Source organism: Sceloporus occidentalis, unplaced genomic scaffold, assembly GCF_023333645.1.
Source record: "Sceloporus occidentalis isolate IW3139 unplaced genomic scaffold, rSceOcc1.0.p SCAF_9, whole genome shotgun sequence".
In the NCBI taxonomy this organism is placed as follows: domain Eukaryota; kingdom Metazoa; phylum Chordata; class Lepidosauria; order Squamata; family Phrynosomatidae; genus Sceloporus; species Sceloporus occidentalis.
The window spans coordinates 10,052,266-10,076,106 of record NW_028316989.1 but is presented as its reverse complement, the minus strand read 5'-3'; the positions used below and the strand labels follow the sequence as shown (position 1 = coordinate 10,076,106).

General features: G+C 44.3%; 1 protein-coding gene across 4 annotated transcripts in view; it reads left to right on the top strand.

The window, feature by feature from the left end:
- The first annotated feature begins 298 nt into the window (after window positions 1-298).
- ROBO3 (roundabout guidance receptor 3) overlaps window positions 299-23,841 on the top strand; it is a 120,373-nt gene continuing 96,830 nt past the window's right edge. The window contains exon 1 of one of the 4 annotated variants that reach the window (XM_089538439.1): window positions 299-499. In XM_089538439.1, coding sequence (XP_089394565.1) covers window positions 418-499 — 82 coding nt within the window. In that variant the 5' untranslated portion in view covers window positions 299-417. The remainder of the gene's footprint in view (window positions 500-23,841) is intronic. The other 3 variants (XM_089538438.1, XM_089538436.1, XM_089538437.1) reach the window with 3 other exon arrangements.

The window sequence follows — 23,841 nt, the reverse complement described above, 5'->3', positions numbered from 1 at the left end:
AAAAGAAGCCCTTAGTGTCCAATGAAAACTGGGCCCTTGGGGTCTTCTCTTGCAACTCTGTGATTCCATGAAGGCAGTGTCCCAAGGAGCCAGCCTTGCCAAGACCTTGCTGGGCAAGTCCCAAGCAAAGCACCGGGAGAGAGGGAGGGAGGGAGGGAGGCAGCAGCCTCAGCCTCAGCCTCAGCCTCCGGGGCCCGCGAGGCACGTGCGAGGCGCGCGCTCCTCCTGCCGCTGCTGCTCTGCTCTGCTCTGCTGTTCTCTTCTTGGCTGGCTCCGGAGGGCATCGTCGTCGGGGCTGCCGGTCCCTCCTTCCTCCTGGGCCCCGAGAGGAGGCCCGCCTCCTTCCCTCCTTCCCTCCTTCCCTCCCTCGGAGCCCTCTGGCCGCTGGATGCCTCCCGGGAGCAGCGCAGCAGAGCCATGCGGCGGCGGAGGAGACGGGTCCCGCTCTGGCTCCGGCGCTTCCTCTGCTTCTGGCCGGCCTTCCTGGGACTCGCTTCAGGTGAGCGGCGGCTAAAGGAGCCCCAAAGGGAAGCTGCCTCGGGAGCTGCCGGGCGTCCGCACGGGACAAGTAACGCGGGTTGAGAGCGGTGGGGCATTCGGGCTGTCTTGCTGTGGCCCCAGGCGAGGAAGGGCGCTTCCCAGGATGCCCCAGCAGCCCTGAGCCCAGGCAGTCTCCCAAACTGGACTCTTCCTTCCAGCTGGTTTTGGATGAAGGAGGCTGCCCCGGGAAGCTCTCGCTCTCTCTCTTCCTGGGAAGGCGAAGGCTTTCCTGGCCGGCATCCAGAGTTCTTGCTTTTGGGTTTTTGGGGGGGCTGTGTGTGGCAATTGTTCCAGAAGAGCTTCTTCTTCCTGAGGCTTCTCCAGCATCTGTGGCTGCAATCTGCAGAGAAGGTCCATTGCTGGCGAAAGGTCAGGAAGAAACTCTTCTGGAACATGGCCACACACAGCCCCGAAGGAAACAGCCCAAACGACAGCCTCTCTCTTCTCTCTGTGTGAGTGTGTTTGTGTGAGGGAAAGAATGGCCCCCTTTTCCCTGTGGGCTTTTAAATCCTTGGGCTGCTCTTCATGAAAAACCCCCAGAAGGGCTGAGAGAGAGAGAGAGAGAGAGAGAGAGAGAGAAAAGGTGCAGGATGGAATAGCCATTGTCCCTCTTTTGGTCCTGTTTCCTTCCTGCCTGCCTTCCTGCCTGCCTTTCTTCCTTCCTGCCTGTCTGCCTGCCTGCCCTCCTTCCTTCCTTCCTTCCTCCCTCCGGGGCTCTTCCTGCCTTGCCCTGGTCCTCTGGGCAGAGATGGCTTGAGTGCTGGACTGTGACTCTGCTCAACATCAGGAGGAACATCCTGAGAGTAAGAGCTATTTGACAGAGGAACACACTCCTCCCTCGGAGTTTAGTGGAGTCTGTTTCCTTGGAGGTCTTTAAACAGAGGCTGGATGACCATCTGTCAAAGGGGATGCTTTGAGGGAGAGTTCCTGCATGGCAGAAGGGGGTTGGGCTGGATGGTCCTTTTTGGGGTCTCTTCCAACTTCTCTGATTCTGCCATGCCTGTCAGACAGAGTCGCCTCTCCCTTCTCTTTCTGAGGCTTCCCCCCTGTAGTTCTTTTTTTGGGGGGAGGGGGCTTGCAGCCTCAACCCAGAGGCTCTTCTGCTTTGCACTCTTCATTGAACAGATGGGCCCAAGTGTGATAAAAGACTTGCTCACAAGGGGATGCAGCCGGAGAGAGAGAGGCAAGAGCTCTAGAGGAGAGACTGTCAGCTGGAGGGTGGCTGACCTTTTCGGATCCTTGACAACTGAACACTCCTTGCATTGAGACGCAATTGGGCTGAGCAGGACCAAAACCTCTCCCCTCTCTGCTGGAGTTGCCTCTCCATGTGCTTCATTGCCTATCTCTTAGCCATGCTGCCACGGCTAGCTTTTTGTGAGGAGAGGAAAAATCCAGGGCAGACACCTCTCCCACAGTCTGCCCACTAGAGGAGGCCTCAGGATCAGGACACACTTTGGGAAAGGATGCAGCCGAAGCAGCAAAAGACTAGAACGGCAAGGATGGGCTGTCTTTCCAAATAAAACCTGAAATGGCAAAATATGTTCTCCGGTGCCTGATCCCGATGAGAATGAAAAACCCCAAAAGGTCCAGGGGTTGTGCTTCCCCGCTGGGTTATTGTCCTCCTTGCTAAATGCTTGCCATCTTTTGCATCGTAAAGCGTTAGTGGAACGTTTGGGGAATAACGCCACTGATGTTTCATAGCATGGCAGTACTGTGGCCCTTGGCTCTCAGAAGACATTTGACTTACCATTTAGATATTTTGGCCACTCGTAACAGAGAGAACAAGAACACTATAATGTGAGATGCTTGCTTGGTTTTGGTAGGCTGTCCAGTCTTCTGTTTCTCTACATCTATTTTTTCCCTGAATGCTGAGTTGAAGTCAAAGTAACTTTAACTTAAAGTTGGTCAGAGATTGGAAAAGCTACTGTTTTGGACATGGTAGACATACTGGCTGGGGGTTTCTGGCAGTTGGCAGTACAACTTTCCCAACTTCTGCTTCTCGTGATAGTCTTCTCATATGTTCCAAATATTTGAGATCCTCCTCCTTCCTTTGCTATAAAGCTGTCTAGATAATTGGGGCCAGACAGTGCTTGGCTGTGTCACTTGCTAAGAGCTTCCCCTCCCTTTCCTTTAACATCTCTGCATTTGGCAGAGCTGAAGCTTTTACATTTCATATGGTGGCAGATGATGCTGGTGGGAGGTGAGGGGGAGGAAGGAAATGGCAGCAGCGGATTCCTTGACAGTTGCAGCCTGCTACTGTTTGCGTCACCATTGTTAGTTGTTGTGGTCCTTCTGTGGGCAGTTTCTAAGTCACATCCTGCTAAGAAAGAAAACCAGTGACATGGTCGTAGCCTAGGACTTGCCAGCAGAGGCTGATGGGTGTTTCTCTGTGTGGCTATACTTGAAGGCAGAAATGGAGGATTGTGCCCACCTCTATACAGTTTAGCCCAATAATTCCAGGCTCACTTTATGCTCTCCACCACACATGTGCAAAACACCCCTGTTCGTCTCACCTGTTAGCCGAGCTCTATACAGCTATATACAGAGCTAGTGGCAGCTAGCTCTCCCCCTCAACCAAGTCTCTTCCTCCAGAGGCTTGTTCCAGTGCTGTTAGAAATAGCTTCTTTTTTGCCTCTGGAACTGCAAGCCCTAAAAATAGCAAAGTCTCACTTTGAGAGCTACAGAGTGGGTTGGTTTTTAAACACTGTTTGCCTAAGACAGTGATGGTGTACCTTTTAGAGACCAAGTGCCCAAACTCAGTGGTATTCCTGCATCAGGTGTCACCTAGTGCTGGGGGTGGGACTTCTGGGGGAGGATGGCACTTCTGGGGATGGGACTTGCGCCTTTTGGAGGTGAGACCTCTGGGAGGGGAAAACCCAAGGCACATTCTCTCAGACTCAATAGCAACCTCCCTCTGATGAAACTGGCCAAGAAAACTCTATGATAGTTTCACCTTAGGGTTGCCATAAGTCAGAAACAACTTGAAGGCACCACACACAAGTCATGCTCTCAATCTTAAAGGATGACAATAGAAATCCCCCTCTGACGAAGCTTGCCTCATTATAGTTTCACCTTAGGGCTGCCAGGAACCAGCACTCAGAAGGGAGGGAGGGTGCTCTCTGGGCCCATAAGTTGGCAACAACAGCAACAACCACCATAATAAAGCACAGAAGGCACAACACAAAAACAAGAACAAGGAGAGCCAACAATTTGAACGTGTGGCTCTGGAGACCAGGGCTTGAATCCCAGCTCGGCCATGAAACCCACTGGGAGACTTTGGGCAAGTCACTCTCTCAGCATCACAGGAATTCAATGACAACCCTCCCCCGAAGAAATCTTGCCAAGAAACCCCCATGGATGGCCTCATTACACCTCAGTACAGTTCCCAGAATCCCACAGCATAGCAGTGTGAGCCTTCAGAAATTGTGGCCTTCCGGCCAGAAATAACAAAACTTCTGGCCGGAAAGGGCAGGACCTCTTTCAGAACTCTTGTTGTTACGGTTTGGTTTTCTGCAGCAAGGAGCTGGGGCGGGCGCACACACCTCCCTACCCATCTTTGCTGTGTCCTGGTTCTCCCTAGGCAAACCAATCCGCAACAAGGAGCCGGTCTTGTACTTGCTGTGGCCACCATATGCCCTCAGGTACGGCTTGTCATGCCAGAGAAGGCATGCGTGCCACAGGTTCACCAACACAGGTCCAAGATGTACCCAGCTCTCACCTCTGCTTTCAGTGGAAAACATGCCATGGGTTAAGTGTGTCAAGTGTTAAACTGAGAAAATTGGTTGCATTCCTATGAACAATGTTTCCACTCCCTGCTCAGCTACACACAAGAAAATGGTTCTGGCCTGTTGTCTGCCCAGCTTTCTTCTGTTCAGATCAATGGAAAAAGGATTGTAAAATACTTTACACACCCCAGGGGTTACAAAAATAGTAATGCCGAAGAGTGTATTCAGTCAGTCAAGTATTTGAGGGATTATGATTTTAGGGTTTTCTTTAGGAACAAATGCTTTTTGTCTCCTCTAGCACAAAAGATTCTGCAGAATTGTTCCTAGTCCTCTCCTCTTTTGTTTTGTTTAGGACAGTGTCCTTAACTGATCTCGAATTTCAGAGAGGAGGTCCAACCCTCCTCTTTTCTCTCTCCTGTCTTTCTGGTGTAAAGAGGCCTTGTCTCTTACGTGCAGAAAACTAGCAGCTTACTTTGTTAGGCTTCAGTGGACAAAAGTAAAGTAGAAATTTACAAAGACTGTTGTGCATTACAGAAGTGTCACATGGATTGTGAGTTGGATGTCCCTACAGAAAGACTAAAGATCAGCTTTGGAAGAAAGGATTTTTTTCTATATAAAGATTTCTTCCCCCAATTTCTGGCTTTGGAGTTTGGAGCCATCTAAGCAAGACACAGCATGGGCTATAACTTTCCTGCAGCCTAGTGTGATTGGCATGATGAACAGAACTTGGAAGTAACAAGGAAGAACTGTAACCCTTTTTTGAGAGGAGGAGGTAATCCATGGCAGCTGGTAACTTCCATGTCACTGGAGCAGGGAATCCACCCAGGCCTTCAATCCCATCATTAACAGAGCTCTCCAAAGTGCTTAATCTGTTTTGGTGACATGGTTCAGTACTGTGGATTGTACCTTTAAAGTTTAGACTAAAACCCAAAGTGAATTCATCAGACCACTGAGACCGAAGTTACCATCTGCCGCTGTTAGTTACGTTGGTATGAAAAACAATATATCAAAATTAATGTAACAGCTGGGAAGGAAGTTACTTTATAATTGTAATGAGTGATACATTGTAATATGATACTTTGTAATCTAACAACAACAAAATATTTTCAAGCCATGGATGGTTGAATCTGTGGATGCAGAAACTGAGGATATGGAAGGCTTGAATGTATATGTTTTCTGTTACATCACCTAAGCTAAAATTCAATTCGAGAGAGCCTCTGCATTTTCCGTCCAGACTCGGGCATCATGCATCCGGATCCTTCCTTTATCCCAAAAGTGAATTTAGCTTTCCATGCATCTCAAGACATTCTGCTGCCTTTATTCTGTCCTTGTCCAGAGAGGGACCTTGAGAAGATATGGCACATGCTTGATGTGAGGAGAGCCATTAAAGTTTACATCAAGAGGACTAGTGACTTTAGATGTTCGGACTCTCTCTTTGTTTCTTTCAGCCAGCGCTCCCAGGGAGCAAAGGTGTCTCCATCCACTCTAAGCAGGTGGATCAGAGAGTCCATTGGGGATTGCTATGACTCTCTGGGCCTTACCTCATCAGGGTGGGTAGTGCATGTCATATCTGCGACCCTGCCTATTAATGCATCCCTGGTTGAGATCTGCAGGGCAGTGACATGGAAGTCCCCTTCCACGTTCATCAGACATTACAAGTTAGATGTCTTTCAATCCCACCTTTTGGGAGAAAGGTGCTTCAACAGGTGGTCCTGGAATCGTCTCTCTCTTAGTTGCACCTCCCTCCCTATTCCAGGGGGGCTTTGGTAAATCCCACTCTGCAGGAGGATGGGACCTTGTCTTCTGGGAAAAGGAACATTGGTTCTTACCTGTGATATGTTCATTTACAGCAGATAAGATCCCAGCATTCTGCTCACCCCTGGGTGCAGACAGCGAATCCCAGTGCCACCAGTTGTGGTTTTCTTCCAAATGGTTTTAGTTAATGTTTTTAATAAATTAGAAATAGTTGGATGGTGGACTGTTAGTCTCAACTTGTCTGTTTTTGTTTTCACTTGGCTAGCTATTGACTGGCTTCCTAAAGGAGCCAGGTGTGGCTTCCTAAGGGGGCCAGGTGTGGCTTTTGTGTTTTTCCTGCTTATAGGACCAAATGGGAGGAACTACCCCTTCTGCAAGATGCTGGCACTTTGTCTGATGGAAATGAACATATCAGAGGTAAGAACCTGCCCAGGGCAGTTGGCTCCATTCTGCAGCTGATGTGCTAGCATTGTTGACCTTGACTTTGCAAATGGATCTGATGCTTATTGCAAAAGAAGGCAGCACAAGCAAATTTGTATAGGGTGATGTGATATACATACAGTATTTACTATTCTCTAGCGTGATTGGCCCAAAGTCACCCAGATAGTTTCATGGTTCAGTTGAACCTTGAATCTGGATCTTTCAAGAATCTGACACTCTTAGATATTTAAGCCCACCAATAATGAGATTCCTTCAGTCTCATGTTAGGATTCTTGTGTGTTTGGGAGTGACGGATAGGGTCCACACATTGCTAGCCAAGAAAATAAACGTTGTTGTTGTTGTTGTTGTTGTTGTTGTTATTGTTAGAGAGTGACTGAACAATACTGCCAGTAATCTTTAGTCACCTCCCTGACTAAACATCCTAGTTGACAGAGAAAGAGCTTTAAGCTGTAAGATGCTAGAAGCAAGCTGGGGAGAGACTGAAGTACACTGGGGTTTGTCCTCCTTTCTTTGTTATGCGGTGAGGAATTGGCTACTTTTGTGAATCCCTTTCCTCTTTGCTGCTGCTGTAATCTCAGGAAGGGCAAATTTACAACTGAATTTCCCTGGCTCACTTAGAGGACTTTAAAAGAAAGAGAACTGAAGGGAGGAGGAGGGAAAACAAAACAAAAAAAGTGAAAGAAAGAACAAAACACTTTTCAGTTTTTAAAAAGGGGAAACAATCCAATTCTGTCCATTCTTCTACATGTTGGGATCAAGACAGATTAGCTGTTTTAAAGGTGTTCATTTGAGCCTGATGTCAATAGCAACAATTGGAGGCTGGGTCAGAATTTGAAATAGCTGGGGGAAGCAGAAAACCAATTGAGATTTACATGGGGGTGGAACAATGTGGGCTGATAGGGAGTACTGGGTGCTTCCTTTGTTGTGGTATAAGCTGCTGAAATTCCATTCCCGATTGTGCACAAGATACTGTAAGTGTAAAGGCAGGTGGAATTTGTAAGTGTCTTATAGGAGCTCCGTTAATTTCCTTTCAAAGCTGGGGAAGGCAGCTGCAGTGGATCTGGTGGCCACTTTTCTGCAAGGGGAGGCAAATGGAGTACCAAAAATGCAACAAAACAAAACTCTGAGGTGGCCAAAAGCCCACATCTAGTTTTGAAAAAAAAAAAACCAACAACAATGCACAATGCAATAGCAAGGGGAGGTGGTGGATCAGACCAGAAGAGACAGTTTACCCTCTCTTTTGGGGGGGGGGGGGGCAGAAAAAAAAAGACCCTGTGGAAGTTTGGAGGGCAACAAAAAGAGTTTAAGGGGCAACATATGACCCCAGGTCTTCAGTTTGCACACCCCTGTTTTAAAGGCTCATGCATCATCTTTCTATCTAGATCAGCAGCCAAGGCTGCTTGCAATAAAATAGAGCTTTAAAAAAGTCTTTGGGGGATATGTAGCTTTATTGCCCAACTGGATAAACCAAAGCAAATGATAAAAACATCAATAAGTATAAAACCTAGCAGTCCAGTCTGCTGCAAGGGTTGACTGGAATAAATAATGTCTTAGCAATTACTCTAGCAGTTTAATTTTAAGAGCTTTGTGACCTGCAGGATGTCATGGTTTCCCCCAATATTGTGGCTGCAAGCTAACATTTGGCTGCACATGGGTTAACCTAGATCCCTTCTGATTCATTTTTATAAACATCTGCTAAAAAGAGAAGATTTGGATTTCCCGTATTTGTTGGGGATTTGCATGTCCTTGATTCAAGGGCTTCTGATGGGTTTTATTTCATTCCAGGATTAATACACTCGGAGTAACCGACTGTCACACAAGCTGAGTTACTTAGCCATCAGTGCTAGTTGACATTTGGGGACTGAGAGTGGTTTTCTTATTTTGTTTTCCTTTTCAACTGGATCCATTTCCATTTCTGAGGGTGGAAGCTCCAGGTGGGAGAGAAGTGATAGTGGCAGAACCCTTGGAATTATTCCCCCTTCCCAGAGAGATGATGAAGAATGGAATGGAAGGTCTTTGAAATGTAGTGGGATAATAGCAGAAGAAGGTGGGGAGGGAGGACTCATTTAACCAGGTCATAACATGTCTGGTCTGAATTTAGCTGTTAGCTAGCATGCTGTAAGTTGTGAGCAGGGAGCAGGAGAATAATGTATCACAGTCAGTATGCCCATGACACTAGTCAGTAGTCCAATGACCCTGGGTGACGATGTAGGATGGTTAGTAGACTACAAATGGAGCTCTGCAACTGAATATCTTGTTCTTTCCATGTTTAGCCTTGCTACATGAAGTGATGTTAAAGAATGTCCCTGGGCATGCACAGAATACTTTTCATCATCATTGTGAAATTGCAGGTAGCATCAGGGGCAGGTTTTCTAGAATAAACTATTTAACTTGGAAGGAGGCTTCAGATACAGTCTGAGGACATGCTTCATGTTGCACACTAACAAGTGTATAAACACACAAAAAACTGGGGTGCAACTATAGGAAGGTGCAAAATGAGGGTATTGCCCCCTTCCATAAGAATTCACCCCCATGACATTTTCATTCACTCTCCAAATTTCCAGCATTGCAGTAACTTAAAAATTCAGTTGGGCAGCATATAAACATAGAATTTAGGCATTGAAAGATGGCTGGCAATGTGACTTAGGGGCTATACAGATGGGTAGCATGCAGCCGCCCTTTTCACCCTGGATCATGTCATGGCAACCTCACGCAATGGCACCGATCTGGTCCCCGGAGGGAGCAAAAAGAAGCCACGCAAATTGGCTTGTTCTTGCTCCATGGAAGGGGCATCATAGGCACGTCTCTGGCCTTTCTTCTCATCTGTACAGCCCCTCAGTCTTCATTTTTCTCAATCTAGCTCTTATGGCTGTGAAAATGCATATGCTTGGTGAAATTTGAAGGTAGAGATATATATTGGTACAAGTCTATGGATATCTACTCAGAAATAAGTTTTAGCCAGTTCAGTCAGAGTTACTCCCAGGTAAAGGGCTTGAGAGTGTTAAACCCTGTCCTAGATTGTAAGGCAAGTGATGTTTCAATGCCTGGACACTGGTCACTTTTCACCTCTTGCTCATGATTAGGACAAACAGAATAAATTATGCAAAAGGTGCAAATGAATTTAATTTCCACAATTTATACGCATTACAGACAATCATGGCCCAAGAAGTTTTGGTGCCTGAGGCAGAAAATCAAAAGACACATCACCACCAGTAGAACATAAATAATATATTAATATGGTGCTGCCATTTGATTGATCAATTAACTGACTAAGATGGCTTTAATTCATTGATTTACATTTGTGCATGCATTAAAAAACAATAGTTCTAAAGTAAAAGAATAACACAGCACATACTCTGAATATGTTTTAGGTATTTGTGTGTATTTAGCATCCATCTTCACATCAGAAGAGGCATTCTCTCCAGTGTGAGAAACAAAGACAATGAGAATTTCTTTAGGGAAGCTGCCTTCTATCAGGTCACATAATCAGTCCTCCTAGGGGGTCATGCAAACCTGAAGCTTGGGGCTGCTTCAGCCCAGGTTGCCCCTGATCAGTGCAGGACTGCATGGCCTGGTCCCAATCCAGGCCTTTGCCACAGAGCAGACTTTCACTGCTTTTTTCTGGCTGGTGAAAACATTTCTGCTACCTGGCGTGAGGTGCAACCCATTCTTGCCAGAAGTCCCACCTCATGGAACTGCAGGCAATGTTCCAAGTATCAAGATAATTCTTGGCGGCATCATCTATTTTCCTCTCCCTTCCTAGACCATGTCCTTCAACTGGGAGAAAAGATGGGATGACAACCTATGCATCCAGCTCTTTCAGTTTCCTATCTAGAGCCTCATAATCCCTTCTGATATTCTGAAGGCTTTGCCTTGCCATGTCATTGGTTCTCACACGGACCAAAAGGAAGGGGTAATGGTCAGTAGGCTTAGTCACTATCACGTTATGGATTTTTGCTCCAGGGAGACAACACCTCCCGAGACATTTTGTCAGGCCCAGAAACCACTGATTCTGTACCCTCAACAAGGAATTGTTCACCACCACCGCCACAACCACACACCTCCTCCAAGGCTTAGCATTAGCTCTTCCCTGCGGTGGTACTCCCAGGGTCCCCTGCACTTTCCCAGAGGATTGTCCCTGTTGCTCTTCCTTGTCATCCCTGGTAAGAGATAGAGCTTCAAATCAGTTTACTTGTAGTAAACAGTGTGATGGCACATCTCTCCATTCCATATACTGAAATAAACTAGGATGACAACTGAATCAGAATTCAACACTGGTGACAGCATAGTGGCCTCCATTATGCCTGAGGTAATAGGCTAGTTTAGGATCTGCAGGGGAGCCCATGCATCATATCCATTTCTGACCTCAAACAGAAGAGAATGACCAGGAGGAAACAGCAGGGCCTGCCACTGTTGCCCACAGCATCTGCTGTCTCTCCGCTCTGGAAAGATTGGTCCTGGCCTAATGGCTTGGTCTGCTCTAAATACAGAATTAGAATGGTCTCTGGCCCATTCTGCTACTATAGTTTCTTTGACATACATTTTTATAAAAATGCATACCTTCTCAACCAGATGGTGGAAAAGACACATAAATCAAAAGATGAGAAAGTCTCTTCTTTGCTGTTTTGTAGCAAAGCCAGATGTCTGAAATGTACTTGGAAAGAAGAGCCTTGTTTCCTTCCAGTAGCCAGAGGCAAGGGTAGATATTGGATTTCAAATACCTGCATGTTGGAGATACAGATTCACAGATTGGGATTAAAAACTGCTCTTTGATGGGGAGCCCAGAACTGTCCCTTTCCCAGGAGGCAGTTGAGAGCATAGAGAAAAATGTTATTACCCACATTAAACTCTCATACATGGATAGGTGCCTGTTGAATGTCCTGATTTTATTGCTGACATACATATATGGCCTTCCACAGATCAATGTATATTAAGTTTGCAAGTGTGGAGGTCCACACTCCTAGCAGTATCAAGGAGCATGAGTTGGCATGCACTTGGTATCTGTCATAATGATGAGAAGCATAACATTCACATCTGCAGAAAAGCTGTGTAAATCTGCAGGAAAAGATGCACAAGATCCTGGATAAGATGCAGACTGTAGTTCCTGAGCTGTGTTTCCTACTGAAATCAAGAGAATATTATGGGCAGCATGACTAATTTTGTTCTATAGATTTCATTGGGACGCAGTTCAATCATTTTGTCATTGGTGCATCACATCTGTTGTGTTTGTGGATAAAAGATTCATGGACAGACACAATTAAAGGCTTTCTAATTGGACACAAGGACCACTATGAAGAGTCTCTTCTATTTTTGATGGCAAATAAAATATCCACCGTATATACCCAACTATAAATTAATCTCATGTATAAATTGAGGGCAGGTTTTGGGGCCCAAATTATGGATTTTGATATGACCCAAGGATAAATTAAGGGTAAAACGTAGGAGCGTATAACAAAGGATCTAAAGGATGAAACAAAGGAAAACAAGATAACATAAGGGGGTCAGTGCTTCCAAGACGGATTGCACTCTTGGTTTTTACCTGGGGATGATTCCTAAGAGTTAAAGTACAGTACTTACATTGACCCATGGTTAACTTGACTTGGGGTTTTGGGGTCAGTTTTTTGACAAAAATTTCTAGACTTATACATGAGTATATAGAGTAATATTCTATCTTTTATGGCTGGGTAGGGATGGGAATCTTGTGGCACTCCACATGTTATTGGGATGTAATGTCTTGATTTCTTCGGTATTGCTAAGCTGGCTAGGATGAATAGAGTTTCAGTTCTACTTCTTCAACATCTGGATGACTTTATGATTCCCATTCCTCATCAGAATGAAGTGCTGAGGGGAAAGGGGGCTGTGGAAACACAAATGGCCACTTTGTCCGCCTTTGTGATAGACCTGAGAGGTGGATACATACTGTGTAGGAAAACACATACTGCAGATCTGGATTCAAGCACAGACTTTGCAATGTTGGTTTTAAGCCCAGTGCCTTGTCAGCTAGTAGAAGGACCATAAGAATCATCTGGCTACTTTTTGCATGGAGAAGCATTCTGTCTTAATTTTTGGCATCTCCAGTGATGAGGTTATAAACAATGAGAAAGGTTTTGGCCTGAGAACTTGAATAATGGGTAGGAAAAGAATAGTACTGTCACCCTTCCACATCCATGTTTTTTTTATGGAATCAAGCATCCACGGTTTGAAAATGGCTTTAAAATAAATAAATTCCAAAAAGGAAATCTTGATTTTGCCATTTTATACAAGGGACACCATCATACTGTTCCACTGTATTTAACAGGACTTGAGTCTCCACAGATTTTGGTATCCACAGGGGGTCCTGGAACATAAAAGCAGAGCTGGAATAGTGTAGTGGTTTGAACGTTATATTGTGGTTTTCTGTGTTGGCTCCAACCGTCCTTGAGCTTTCGTTCTCAGATGGGCTCTATTCCATATTCTGTGTTTGTTTTTCTGCTGCCCATCATTTTCCCTCAGCAGAAAGAAAAAGAAGCAGGATAACCAGAAACTCCAGGAGTTGGCAGTGGGTCCTTTGCTAAGTTGTGGACCTATGCAGGTGCTTGATGATGCCAACCAGTGACAGCAGCTCTTGTTCAAAAGCCAATATATGGCAGTTTCTAAGGACCTTGTGACAGCATAGCTTTTGTTGTTTATGATGGTAGTCCTTCCATTAATCCTCAAAACAGTTCCAAACCTCTGCAGGTGCTTTTTTGTCAACCCAACGGGGTCTTGCTAATTGCTCTCATGTGTGGCTAATTTAAGCTTTGCTCTGTCATCTTTCTTGTTGCGGACTTGGAAAATAGATGGTGGGAGGTTTGGATGTGAAGAAGACTCAGTGGGCTGCAAAATATAAACCAGCAGGGCCCAAGAGTTGCGCATTCATATTCTAGCCCCTTGTTTTGACATGCCTTTTACAGCTGCAACTGTCTTATTTCAGCTTGTGGCATTTTGATCAGGACTGCTGATTTTGCTCACTGGCTGTGTGAAATCATCCCAAGACAGTATATTAAAATACAGGTTTTAAGCTTTCTAGAAACAAACAAACAAAATATTTATATTTGCATAGGCAGAAGTGATGAGGCTGTCACTGGTATGTGGATCTAGTGGTAGTTTCTCTTTAAAAACAAAGATGGCTGAACCAAGAAGGGCCTGAATCAGGAGTGATGAATCTTCCTAGAGGTTGGTGGATTCCAGTGCCCATCACTCCTGACATTGGTGCCTGATCACTGCCATATTGGTGGGGTAGTAAATCCAATCCAGGTTTACTCTCAACTTTCAAGGAGTTATCCAAGGTGATGAAGCATATCCCCCAAATAGGTTCAGTGTCTTGGATAGGTCCTTTAAAGTTATCCAAAACCTGGCATGGTTTAAAGCAGGACTGGACTCACATGGCCCTCCAGATATTTTTGGAATGAATGTTTCAGCAGCCCAAGTGAACATAGTGTGGAATGTGGGATTTACAGTCCAACAACATTTGAAGAGCTGTGTGATTCCTATAGCCTGCTCTAAAATAAGAGATCACCATCAAAGATAAAGGGCCAATGTGGGGTAGTGGTTTTAGTGTTGGATTATGACTCTGGAAATGAGGGTTCAAATCCCCGCTCTAGCGTAAAAACCCATTGCATGAGCTTGGGCAAATCACAGTCTCTCCATTTCAGAAGATGGGAATGGTAAACTCCCTAGGTAGGCTTGCTTTAGAGTATACATTACTGGTTACCAAGAGGCTCCTTTTTTAAAACAAAGAAGTTTTGTGGTGCCTTCAGATATTTTGCACAGATCAGGTATTTTCCTTTCCCCATCTCACTTCATGTTATGCATTCTGAATCTCAAGAGGCAGGCTACATAATTTCAGGACTACATAGAGCAGTATGAGAGGGAGAAATAGCTGCATCATACCAACTAAGTCTGATTTACTACAGTTAGGGTTTAGCTCACTTAAAACAAGCTTTAATAATGTGAATCAAGCGTGCAAATGGTGTTAGGGGTACTGTCATAGGAACTTGTAAATGCTGTTTTTCTAGTTCTGCTTAAGTGAATGCCCTCTTGTTCGTTTTCTTATCCCATTTGTGAAATGGAGAGGAATGATGACCATTGGATTCTTGCAATCAGTATACTCAATAGAAGTAATTTCCTGCATTTCTGAACTACCTATGCCACCTCAGTAAGACTCAGTGAATGTGTGCTCCCTTAGCACCTCTGCTGTTGGCCTTGAAGAAGACAAAGTGGAGCTCTGCAGGGAAATTGTTTTCTTTCTCCTGTTGGAGACATGATAACTCTGGCTGATTTGCAGAGCAGAAATGACAAGCCTGCCAGATGCATATCGCATGAGACAGAGTGCTGAAATCCACTTAAAGGGAACCCTGGGAGGCTTCTATCAGAAGCAATGGCCTTGGGAAAGGGATTTCCTAGGCAGCAGGGAAATATCTATGTGTCTGCCCTATATGTGCTCCCTGGATACAGGCTTGCTCTGATGGCAGAGATGCCAGAGGGTCCTATAGGAAAAAGTAAAGAGTAGTGGAGGAATATTTGTTCAGATTAAAAAAAATGTAAGATTGTATGTTTAAACCTTGATTCAGTTGAGTGTTGTCTCCTGTGTACACCAACCAGGAGCAGCCACATACAAGATCAATAGAGTTGTGCTAACCTCAGGTTGTGAGAGCTATTACCGTATACCTTTAGAGAGCAGGGAAGGACTGCTGGGGGAGATACACCTCTCCTCACAGACTATTCCAGACTTATTTGTCCTCTGTGTCCACAAAATGCTGATTGATCCTTGAAGGAAAAAAAAAGCACCTGAGAAATGAGTGGGAAGGGGAATGGAACAGAAAGAGACCTACCATGGTGTTGTGGTTTGGTTGCTGGACTATGACACTGGAGGCCAGGATTCAAATCACAGCTTGGCCATGGAAACCCATTGGGTGACTCTGGGCAAGTCATACTGTCTCAGTTTCAGATGATGTCAATGGCAAACCCCCTCTGAAGAAACTTGGCAAGGAAACCCCATGATAGGTTTGCCTGTTGTTTTTAACTGCCCTTGAGTCAATCTCGATCCATAGTGACCTTGTGGACGACACATCTGCAAGACTCCCTGTCCTCCACTGCTCTGCTTAGTTTCTGCAAAGTCATACTCATGACCTCCATCTACCAAGTGGCCTTCCTCTCGTCCTGCTTCCCTCTACCTTTCCTAGCATTATTGTTTTTTCCAATGAATCGTACCTTCTCATGATGTGTCTGAAGTAGGCTAGATTAGATGTATGAAGGAGGAAACACATAGGTATAAGCACATGGATATAATCATATAGAAACACATAGAGAGCACCATCTCATTGACTGGGTAACATCTTGATTCATATTATGGTGATTTTTAAAAATGTTCCAGAGTGTTGGGAGTGAAAATTCCCCATGTAACTCAGTGAGGAGAGGGAACCATGATTTTAATGTAGCTGGGAGTGCTGACCCCTTCTCCTTCAGTACACATAATCTCTTTGGGGATTTGCTTCTGCACGTGTTTGTAGAGTACATGCTTTGCTTGCAGAATGTTCTAGGTGCAGACCCTGACATCTTCCCTTGAAAAGAGGGTCAGATAGCCAGCAACCAGAAAGACTACTGCCTGAGACAAACAGTGGCGAACAACTGGAGAGATGTGGCAATCAGAGTAGATAGTATTGGGCTAGATGGATGAATCTAGTTGACCTGATATGAAGAAGCTTCTGGTATTCCTAGTATGTAGAAGCAAAGGAAATAATTATTCTGTAGATCAGTGGTTCCTGGCCAATAGTCAGGAATTCTGGGAGCTGAAGTCCAAAACATCTGGAGGACCAAAGTTTGGGAATCATTGCTGTAGATTGTTGCGATTTTATGAGTGGCAATGTGATGTTGTGCCTTACCCATTTTGTGGCCAGAATCAAAGGAAAACATGTGCTCTTCACTTTGTTGCATGTTCAGTACCCTGGCCAGATTGTTACTTGTACCTTACTTCAACTCTGGTAATGGGGAAAGGCCCTTCTTTACAACTGAAAGCAGTGGACTATTTAATGGGGGAGTGGGGCAGGCCTTATAACAGCACAACTCTCTCCTCCACAGAGAATGACCATGGAACCTCAAAAGGAATGGCTGCAGATCTGCCACTGCTACCCTCCATCATCTGCTACCTGATAGGGCCATTCTTGTTTTTGTGGCTTCTTTGAGGTGTATGATGAAAGAAACATTTGCATGCATGTATGTGTTAAATACAGGTAATGTTTTCTTTGAATTTATATATATCAGCCATTCAGGCATAAGTGTTCTTCATACTCATTTATAGCTGGAGCACAGGAGACAGGGCACAGAATCCCATGCTGCCCAAATACTTTCTCCCTGACAAGAAAACCGCCCCCTCCCCAGCTTGCTTTATTTCATCTTTGGCTTCATGTTGCTTGCTCCAGTCATTCCTCATCATGTTGATGGTGTTTACCCACTTCCCCCCTCCCCTAATCCTACCTTGTCTGTTTGGATGCAAAGCTGCTGTTTATAATTACACTTAGGAGAATGGAAGGCATGTTCCCCGCTTGGCATCCCCTCCCCCTAATTCTCTATCACTTTCCCCCAGATTTATCATGGATTTACTGAATATTTTTCAATGGTGAGAAACGATCTGTGATGCAAATGGCTGCTTTCAATGCCATAGAAGTTAGTGGCAGCTTAAATACGTGTCCCTGAAAGCACTACAGGAGATATGTATAATACCACATCACACACCTGCATTTGTCCCTTCCATGCTGTCAGCATAGTTGATGCTGTTGTTTTAATGCTGGGTTTGTAAGAAACTAGTTTTGAAGATGGCACTGTAGGAAATCCACCCCGACATCAGCATGGAAGTCTTGTTTCGGCACGCATGTGGGAAATTTCTGTTGAGTTCTCAGGCATGAAATAACTTTGCTCAGCCTGGAGTGAAGAGGCAGGCTTGTTGGCATCTGAAGAGCTGGGGGCAAGCCAGTATGGTAAAACATAGTAGAAGTAGCATCTAGAGATGCAATGAAAGGATGCATGTGGTTATCTGAAAATTAGGCAGCGTTGTCACACCCGTGTTTATGCACTGTGTCACTGAGTGAGAAGTAAGTTTTATTTGAAGTGATTTGTATGGGTTTTCCAAAGTGAGAGGCTGTGGGGTTTCCCCCCAATTATTTATAAAGTTTTCATACATCAAACAGAAAAATACATACCTCTACATAAAGATAATTGCTGTAGTCATTTTGGGTTACAAAAGGATCTCACTAAATTGTGGTAACCTGAAAAGTTTGGCAGCAGAGATATATAAACATTGCCTGTCATGCACACATGTATGTGCAGGTACAAACCGTAGAACTCTAAGGCAGAACTGAAACACAGCTTCTTATCTGTGCAAACTCTTGCCTCACACAACCATGCCTCTGGGTCACAATCAAATTGAGTTTGATTCCTTCTGCACATTTATGTTTCACAGGGCTTGTCAATTACTCAGTAGGGTTCAGTGCTTTCTGTGAGCCCATCTGAATGTGCTGTTGTTCTAAAGTCAGTTTTAAATAGATCTTTGAAATCAGTCATTCCAACCCGTGATTAATGAACTGAATTTCCAAGATGTGTTGACAGCCATGGTTCCCAATGGCTTTTTAAAAGGAGATAAGGCAAATTTATAGAGGATAGTTCTATCCATGAGTATAAATCATGAGGGATAAATTGAATCCTTAGGTTCAGTTGCTGGAGTGGAGTGGGGAATTAGAACCTTAGGTTTGGAAGAGACCACAAGGGCTCCAGCCCCCTGCTATGAAGGAATGCATAACTAAAATACCCCTGAAAGTTGTGCATTCAACTTCTGCTTAAAGACCTCCAAAGATGGAGAGCACCATCCCCGAAGGTGATTTTAATGGCTCTTACAGTTAAAAAAAAAAGTTCTTCCTAATGTTTAGGTGTGATCATTTTACTTATAATTTGCATCTATTTTTTTGTGTTCTAGAATCTTAAAGCAGTGGTCCCCAAACTGTGCCCTTTGAGAGATTTTGGACTTCAGCTCCCAGAAGCCTCAGCCATGTTGGCCAATAGTCTGGGATTCTGGGAGCTGAAGTCCAAAATCATGGACTTAAAGAGCACATTTTGGGGACCGCTACTATAGAGCATCGGGGGGGGGGGGGATCTTGTTCAATTTTCCACACGACATCCTGCAGATATTTAAAGATAGATACCATGTCATCTCTCAGTCTTCTCTTCTCCAAGCTAAACATAATTCCTTAAGTTGTTCCTCATAAGCCTTGGTATTCAGATGTTTCATCATTTGGGTTCTCCTGATTTGTATATGAAAAGAGTACCAGTGTGTCTAGGTTAGTCTTGGCAGCGCTAACTGGCAGTGGTCTTTTATGACTTTGGATTATAGCTTTTTTCACCCTACCTGAAAATGCTAGGAATGGAACTTGGGACCTTTTGCATGCAAGACATGTACTCTGACACAGAGGATGAAAAACTACCAGTCCATGTGCCACATCTTGAATATGCAGGATAACAAACTGTTTAAACACTGGAAGCCGTTTCATGGATCTGAGCTGTGATTTGCAAGCCAGAAGAAGCCATGACATATAGTGGCAGAAGACTTCATACTCTATTGTGGACTTCCCAGAAGTCCAATGGAGCAGGTAGGAAGTTAAGCGAATCAGAGATGGAAATCATTCCTTTGTAGTCCTCTGGACATCTATTGTAGTCCTTGGGACCCCCATGGATACCTCACTGCTTGTAACTACTCCCCATCCATTTTAAAACCCATGAAAACACTTGCAAATTCTGTAAAAGGTTTTACTGTACTGTGCTGTTTTGAAGTGGGGGTCTCAACCTCAAAACTGTAAAAAAAGAAAAGAAAAGAAAACCTCCCAAAGACATCCAAAATGTGGTGTCTTGCATTCCTCCAGAGCTCTGCAGGAGGCCAAAATAGCACATTGCAATTCTGTGGACTCAAGAGCATACCCATTCATGGTAATGTGGAACGCATTAGGAAAAGAGAAAGATCTTATTACCTATGGATAAACTCAGTCAAGGAAACTACAGATGAGTTATGCAGAGCAAGGATATTGATAACAAGTCTATTGAATGTCATAAGGCCACCGTATGTTGAGCTGATATGATAGCACATAACAGCAGTTTCCAGGTTCTGGTTCATGGTATGAGGTGAGTGGAATTAGACGTGCAGTTGGTACGGAAAGAGGTAAGCAGGGAAATACTGAGTTTAGGACCATCTATCTTATGTGAAACATAAGTAGTCTGATGTGGTATAAAGCAGAGTCTAGAATACACACACACACACACGGACTCTAGATCCCAGGAGCACAATAGCCATGCTGGCTGTGGGATGGTAGGATCTACTGTCTAAAAAGACATCTTTTCTAAACTGTAGTACAGGGCATCTTCCTTGTTTCAGAATGGCAGAAGTGTCTTTATGACCTTGAAACCTACAGTCTCGAGTACTTAAAGATTCCTATCATGTCATTTCACCCTGTCTGCCAGCTTAGTAATTATTGCCAATTTCTACCTGCGCCTGTCAACATTCCCAAGTGCCCAGTTTCTCAATTCTATTGACTTGGCGGCAAGACTATTTCCCCCAGATGTATTACTGTAAATTCCACCACCACTCCCCTCTGCTCCAGTTCCAGGTTCTCAATTCTTTTTCCTCTTTAGGCATTTCAGCAACTCTTCATCTTTGTACAATTCTACTTTCAAGGCCATATAATCTGTTCCTCATTTCCCCCTGCTTCCCCTCGTCTCTTTCTTCAATTAATATTTAATGGTTATGTCCAATGCGATGGGTCCTAACTGCTATCTCTTCAGTGCTTCTTTCTTTTTTGATGATCAGGGACTGGCTAGTGCTTTGGCTACAGTTTGTTGTTGCTGTTGTTGTGTGCCTTCAAGTCATTTCTGATTTATGGTGACCCTAAGGCCATGGTTTTTTGGGGGCAAGATTTGTTTAGGGGAGGCTTGCCATAGCCATTCTCTGAGACTGAGAGAGTGTTACTTGCCCATCCAGTGGGTTTACGTGGCAGAGCCGAGATTTGAACCCTGGTCTCCATAGTGCAGTGCTCAAACCACTTCACCACACTGGCTCTCTTGGCTTCAATGCTTAAGAACCATGAGATTTGGTCTCCCAATATCTTTTTAGGGAGCTTGGTTGAGGGTAGCGAGAGTGAGGTTTGACTCATCTATGGTGCTAAATCATTGTCTTCCTCAAGGCTTCAGGTAGCCTTGCTGGAGAAAGGAGCCAGGCCAATATGAAGGAATAATACAGGTGATCTGATCAGAAAAATGATGGCTGTATGTGCTGGGGAAAGGAGAGTTAAAAGCTCCTTTTCTGGGTTGGGACTACGGTGGTGTTCTTCCAGACAAAAGCTCCTTGCCAATCTGTGACAAATCACCTCACCAACAATCAGTACAGATCTATTTTCTGCTCCTTCTTGCTGGTGGCTCCAACATTCCTTTCTGGCTAAGAGGAATTGGACAAAAGAGAGCATCAGTCAAAAGGGAATGGCTGTTCTCCTTGAGTAAGTGCATCTTGAGATGAATGACATCATCATTACAACAAGTAAACAAATCAATACCCAGAGAGCTTATCAGAGTTTAGGATTTCACCACTATTGATCACTCAAAGTCTGCACATAAAACTTCTCTAATACCTCATGTGAAGGCCTCATTCTTTGCAGGCTCAGCTGGGATAGAGGCATTGACGTCTTTGACTAGTGTCATGGGGTATCCTGTTTCTGCACAAATTAGGAATTATATTCCAGGTGGATTTGAAATGAAGGCCTACATTTACTCTTGTAGTTGTCTTGGGAAACATAGACCCTCATTTGATATCCAAGAAAGTGGACTAAATCCAGTTTTACTTTCAGCTAGTTCTAACTCCCTGAAACGAACAGGTTTGTTAGGTTTATTGTTGTTCATCGCTGTCAAGTTAACTTCATCTTTCTTGCGCACCAATGCTTTGACTGAGGCAGCGCCTTTTCTTTCATTGCCCCTCTAGATCTTTCCACTGCCCTCAGTGGGGTGGTATTGCCCACTTTGGGAAATGAATGAAATCTGTACTACCCCTCATGGTACTATATACCATTGTTTGTGATTGTTGGTATTTGTCCTGTTATTCTGTTTGATAAAATGCAACATTTCTTTTGAAAATGTCCTAAAATGGGTTTGTACACTTGCAGTGCTAATGTTTTTGTAACTCCTCTTAGGCTTGGGGATATTTTCCTAGAACGTACCTGTAGTGTGTTCCCTGCCTCACAGCCCAAAATGTTTGATACACAAACAGTGGCCAGTGAGTTTCTTTCTGTCTGCCTTTTCTTACAGAATAAAGATGTGGGGAAATTACAGAGAATCTGAGAGCAAGCCTTCAGTTCTGCTCTGTCTAAGGTGCTGAAAAGTCCTTGGGCAGCTCCCAGAGGGTTTAGCAAATGATTAAAGGGATTAATTCTGTCCGAGTCTTTATTTTCTAAGTTTATATAGCTGCCTGGAGTGTAATTTGTCTTACAGGGGGCTGTTTCTGCCAAGATTCATTTCTATGTACAGATAACCCAAGGGAGGCTCTAAGATTCATCACAGGCAGCAGAGAAATTAAGAATGGGTCGTTTTGTTGCAAAATGATAAATTCTGCTTGAATGCATAGGGCTGAGTGAGCCATACAAGGACCAATTCAGGAGCCTTGTACTATTCTAGAGGCTGGATAAGATTATAGGAACTCCCCCCCCCTCCCCAGGCAGCCTATTGGCTTCTTGGTTTCTTATTTTTGTCCTTAAGGGACAACTCTGCTCAGGTACTAAATGCACAGTGTGCACACACATAATCTCTATGTAGGATTTCAGAGAGCTAATGTGGCATAGTAGTTTGGGCATTGGATTATGACTCTGGAGTCCAGGGTTGGAATCACTACTCATGCACAGAAACCCACTGGATGACACTGGGCAAGTCACCCACTCTCAGCCTCAGAGGATGGCAATGGTAACCCCCCTCTGAAGAAACTTGTCAAGAAAACCCCATGATAGGTTTGCCTTGGTGTTGGCATAAGTAAAAAAATGACTTGAAGGCACACAACAACATCATCATCAACAACAAATAAAATATGGAAGGGATCTGGTAGACTGTCTACTCTTCCAGCTTGATGGAAGAGATCCCAAGCTAGAACTTCCCCAGCTGTCCAGCCTGTCCCTGAAGACCTTCATTGAGGGAGAACTCACCCCCCCCTCCAAAGTAATTGCTTCTTTTGTCAAATTGCTTTTATTTTCAAGAATCCCCCCCCCCAGTTCAACCAAAAAACCCTACCATTTTGTAACTGAAGTCCTTTAGCTGTAGTCCTGACTCATGGGGCATCAGAGAATAAGCCATTGTCTTCTTCTATGTGGCAGCCCTTCATATAACATGCCCCCATCCAAATGTATTATCTCCCAAATTAAACATACTCAACATCTTCAAATTCACTGCATAGGTATTGTTTTCACACCACTGATCATCTTTGTTGCCCTCCTATGAATCCATTCTGGGTTGGCCACATTTCTCCCTAATGTGAGGTACCCAGAACTAGACACAATTTGACTGATGAAATCTGGCCAGATTAGATTTCATGAGTTGTTGATATCAGTGAAAGATAAAAAGATATTAGCCATTTCCCCTATCAACATTATATTCTTGTGATAAACTCCAATCCTTTTTTACATGTATTGTTTCTATTCCAGGTATCTCCCACCCATATCTGTTTATTACATATTTGGATGGCTCCTCCTGAAAAGCAGAACTTTGCATTTGTCTTTTTTGAACACAGTGTTCTTAATTTCACCTGGTTTTGTTTTGTCAAGGTTTTGTTAGAAGCATTCCTACATTATAGGGTTATGTGTTAAATGTCCTATTCCCATGGTGACGAACCTATGGCACACATGCCCTCTTTAGCACACAAAGCCATTTGTGAGAGCATGCAGAGGGACAGGAGTGCAGGGGAAGAGGAGGAAAAGGCACACTCATGTTCCTCCTCTTCCCCCACCCTCCTGTGACTTTAGCTGTCTTTAGAGAGCCAGCTGAAGACATAGGAAGGCGTGGGGAAGAGGAGGAACAGGTGCAAACACTGGGTGACACCCGGTACAGGAATGCCTTTGAGTTTGGGCACTCAGTCTCTAAAAGGTTCACCATCACTGTCCTATGCTAAAGTGTAAAACAACACTCTGGTTGTGTGTGTTGGGCATGGTTCATGGCATTGGAGGAATTGGGGCTAAACAGCTTTGTCACATTCTGTTTTCTTGGTTTGAATCTATCCTTCTTCCCAAAATACTAATTTGATTTTTAAGGAAAATATACAAAAACTATCCATCTTAAAGGGCACACTTGTGTAATTGAC